At 41.0% G+C, this 4,722-nt stretch overlaps 1 protein-coding gene across 1 annotated transcript in view; it reads right to left on the bottom strand.

Moving 5' to 3' along the window:
* The window catches only part of LOC102044941 (5'-AMP-activated protein kinase catalytic subunit alpha-1), a gene marked incomplete at its 5' end in the record, with an annotated part of 31,433 nt that extends 27,851 nt beyond the window's left edge, over window positions 1-3,582 (bottom strand). Inside the window, one exon of the mRNA XM_005431306.2 lies at window positions 3,441-3,582. Coding sequence (XP_005431363.1) covers window positions 3,441-3,582 — 142 coding nt within the window. The remainder of the gene's footprint in view (window positions 1-3,440) is intronic.
* Between the last annotated feature and the right edge of the window lie 1,140 nt (window positions 3,583-4,722).

Here is a 4,722-nt window from a genome sequence, read left to right as displayed (position 1 = left end):
GACAATCAGGTCTAGACCTCTTTGTGGCTTCCACCTGCCACTCTCAGCTTCACCAACACTGCCTCCCCCACTCCATCCCAGTGGGTCACAGTAGCCCTAAACACTTTACACTAATACTTATACATTACAGTAAACATTACAACCATACTTATATATTACAGTGAACATCACAACAACAGAATCCATCCCCTCCAGGGGCTTTTCCCGGAGCACCCAGCCAGAAGCATCTGCAGCTAATCCAGCAGCGATCCAATGAAGGATGTTGCTACCAGACTGCCACAGAGCCCTGGCATGTCCAAAGCTTCTCCAACCCTCTCCTGGGGTCTACCCTCCTGGGGTCAGTCTTCTTCTGGGATTATTCATCCCCTCCAGGGGAACTCACCATCTTCACCTGGGACTCTCCTGGTCCTCGCAGCAGCCCTCTCTGGGACTCTCCTGGTCCTCACCCTCTCCTGGGGTCCTGAGATTCTTCATCTCCTCCTACAGTCTTCACACCAGCCATGCAGCTCTTCTTGCAGTCTTCCTCCTGCTTCTTGCAGACTTCTGACTCTTACTCTGACTCCTTGCCTGACTCCACCCTTTTATGGTCCTTGTACTTAATTGCTTACAGGTGTATATGCCACTTGCTCTTAATTGGCCACAGCTGCAACTCATTGGGGAATAATGTGCCCCCTTACAATTCTCCCTACAGTACTACACTTAAGCATACAAATATCCCAATTGTAAAAAAATAATTGAATTCATCCATACACTATAGAACTAAAATGTTCTTCCAAATGCTGATTCTAAGACAAGGGGGAAAAACAGACATGCTCCAGCTAACAGAGAAGTTTTTCTTGACAGCAATGAGTTCAGACAATCCAGGTGAATGTATGTGTACATGTATATATGTGTGCATGTATCTATTTTAACAGCTTAGCATTGTAGTGTAACATTCCAATAACCTGAATACTATTCTGAAGGAGTCATCTTCAAAGTTAACTTACCTAACATCTTATAGTCCAAGATGTTTTACCTTTACTAATTTTCTCTCAAATACCTTGGTTGAAAGTGTCATGTACTTGAACATTCTGAAGTCATCACTAAGACACTACAGAAATAACATTGTAATCCTTTTAATCCAAATGCTACAGTGCAACCTCATTTCTAACACCCCTACTGTTAAAGACCTTTTCCATAGTTGTGAAATTACTAAGCTCTATGCTTCAGGCAAACGTGAACGAGCTTTTATTTTAGATCTTCACAGTCATTTTCCATCCTCTAGATAGTGAGATAGTGAACAGTGCTGGAAGATAAACCTCTTAGCATCACTGAAAAGAATGAGCCATTCTGCACGTCATATTTTCAGCCTCTTGGAAGATTCAGTCATGTTTCTCTATAGTCAGTTCATTTTTGTAGTTATGGAAAAAGATGTGAAATAGTTACATACCTATAAGTAAGGTTATCAAACCACACAGCATAGATGACCAGAATGCACAAAGAGGCAATTTACATAGGAAAACAAGATGCATTCTATTGCTAGAGGTCAAAAACCACAACAGGAGATGCTCCAAAGGTTTTCATTTAAAGTATGGTATAAAAAGAAAATCTTTGTGAGGCAGCTTTGCAACTGCATATATTGGTAAAGCATTGTATGAAAAATTTTAATAAAGCATGCTGTTCCAAATTAGACATTGTCTAATTTGTAATATTCAGCTGAAATAATCTCATTACCTTTATGCCAAGTATCTTGAGCTGCTACCTAGTGTTGCAGATAGGTAAAACCTTAAAAAATGAAGGCCTTATAAAATCATGGATCACTCCTGTTACCTTGGTTAAGTAGAAAAGGACTATGGGAGTGACTCAGCTGAATTAGAGGTAGAAAAACAAGTTATATAACCATTGTGTGTTCACATCGTGGTGTATGGTGGTTGGTTGGATTATGTTTGGTGTATTCTAAAAGTATGTAACTGAGAAAAGCTCATCTGCTTAAAAAGGCCTGGTTTTTGCAATAAAGGAGCTCTCTTTTGCACCTGCCTGGGGAGTCTGCGTCGCTCTGCTTCGTAAAAACCTAGCAGTTCCCTAATACAGCTAATGGCACAAGCATCATGATCCAAAGTCACCAGCAAGTCTATCTACACAACATTATCAATTATAGCTCAAATGTTATTTGCATTCAGGCTAATAACCCTTCTGTTTTGGAAATGCAGGATGATCAACTGAAAAGCTTGGGACCCATCAATTTTTCCATCATCTCCTTTGTCTTGACCTTTCTCTCAGCATGCAGAAGAGACAATTTTCCCCATAATTCCCCAAGAAAGAAATTGAAACCTGAAACTTGTTAAGATGACTTAGAAGTTTGGCAGCACCAGAAGTACACATTTTTGTTCCAGCCCAAATATCTCAATTGGCACACTTACACTTCCTATTTTGTTTTAGCTAAAGTTATATACTTTGGACTCATTCATGAATTCTAACTGGCAGCACTAGCATCTCTGCAGCCAAACTAATCAGCTCAATAGTCTTCTGAAAACTGACCCACTGAAGAAGTCAGTGTGATCTGACACAATCAAATTTAGCTCCAGTATAAGTGCTGTTGCCAAATGAGTGTACAGGGATGGCATATATCAGTGAAAGCATGATAAAAAAAAAAGACTCTGCCAATAAAGAAAACCTTAACTCCAACACCACAATTAACAGTGAACGTCACCCACATTCTAAATTTGCCCTGCTAGATGTACAGGTTGACTTTATAGAAAAAGTACAAAAGTCAATAGTATTTACAATTTATTTCCTCAGACCAGATACAAGGTGTCTACTCCGGGACATAACTGTATTCTGAACTCTGTTGATGAGCTACTGATCAAACAAATGTAAACGGGCACACTGTAAATATTGCATTTATTTAGTTAAGTGGTAACAGCTATATTGAAGAGCTCTGAAATATGAGATCACATTTAGCAGATTGCACATCTTTCAGGAAAATCTTGTAGAGCACCATCTACACAGGAAAAAACAGGGCACTGACCAACACAACCCTAAAAAATATTTTGAGTAAAGAAAACACAACAAATTTACTATCGAAGTACCCTTTACAATCTTGTACTGAACTCAGTTTCCAAGCAGAAACAAAGCTCAAACATTACCAGAAAAAAGAAAACAGAAGCAGCAGCTAAAAAAACCGAGATGGATGTTACTGTAAGCATCCATCATGCCACTACTTTCTCTATACCTGCCCAAAGAATTTGTAAGTAAAGAACTAATGGAAGCCCTCTGCTCTGCAGAATAATCAGTTTTGTGAAAATGCATTACAAAGTACACCAAAAATGGTTACATAGTTGAAAACTGGTTACTTTCCTTAAAGTATACCACGAATAGTATTGCCCTTTAAACATGTTTCAGACCAGTGAGAGCAAGGGACTACTGTTTAAATAGATATGATTATAGCAAGCAAAACTTACAGTTTAATTATATGAGGATGTCTGAAGAGTTTGAGGTTCTGGATCTCCCTGTGGATTTTTCCTACAACATCAAGGCTGCGAATCTTCTGTCGATTTAGGATCTTCACTGTGACTTTATGCCCAGTTAATTCATGTTTACCAACTGCAAGAAACAAGGCCAAGAAATATCACAATTAAGATGTAAGCATTCCACATTAGCCCCATTATCCTTGGGGAGGTTGAAAACCAGATGGCACATTGTTTCTTCTGCCCTACTCCAATTTCTCCCAGAATTCTATCATTAGAAGATGGACTGGATATGTAGGAACAAACCTTAAACCTAATGCTCAGAAGTCTTGCAGCATGACTATGTTTTTGCACTACGGTAAACAAAGCATTTTGCATCCCAAAACACTGCCATCCTTTCTAATTAAGGAGACCATTTTCTTTCCCTGTACAAGTAACTTCAAGCTTTTGGCTCACTTGGCAACTTGCTCAGACACACTCTTCTACTTTTATTGGAATATAATCCCAATATTACCAGGTGGAACGTACCTGGGCTTGTCTGGCCCTCGCTGCCTGACCAAAGGCGGCAGCCGTGGTGTTACACCCCAGAGATACCTTTGGTTAGTTGTATGCAGCAGCTAGGCTCTTGGAACAAGTCCAGGCAACAGAACTCAGGCTGGACCTCTGATGAAGAAGCTTTAGGCGAGGCGAAGAGGAAAAAAGGAGATGGATCCGGCTAGGGGGTCATAGTCCAGAGTTTATTCCTGGGCACGCAGGCCTCTGAATGTAGCGACAACCCCGACCGGATACCGACCGCATGGTCCTGTGTCTTTTTAAGCTCAGGGCAAGGGGGAGGGGAAGGGGTAGGTGAGCTACCAACCAGGTAGGAGGGGGGGAGGCTCAGGAGACAAATGACACCTGGATGACCCAATTGTCCCCAGGGCTAAGAGGCATCTTTTGAACTTCACCTATCAGACGACGGCCTTGCTGACCTTCTGAGATTGATGGACAGCTCTCAGCAGGAGGCAGGGAGAGGGGACGGGGGAAGTGGGAGGAGGTGGGAAAGCCAAGACAGGACACTGCTTCACACTGTAACATACTTTATCTGCAAGGATACTCTTACTAAGGACATCACCACTATCCTTTCCTCAAGAAGCCCGTTTCAGCAATTACTCTGAATTACTGCTAAAAGTATCTAGTCGGTTTACTTAATAATTACTTATCTGTCTTTGGAGCAGTCTAACTCTAAATAAGCTCCACATTCTGTGCAGCAAACACCAGGGCTTTATTATATAAA

This window comes from Geospiza fortis, unplaced genomic scaffold, assembly GCF_000277835.1.
Source record: "Geospiza fortis unplaced genomic scaffold, GeoFor_1.0 scaffold1751, whole genome shotgun sequence".
Lineage (NCBI taxonomy): Eukaryota > Metazoa > Chordata > Aves > Passeriformes > Thraupidae > Geospiza > Geospiza fortis.
The sequence above is the reverse complement of the archived record's forward strand: the minus strand, read 5'-3'. Positions and strand labels throughout refer to the sequence as shown.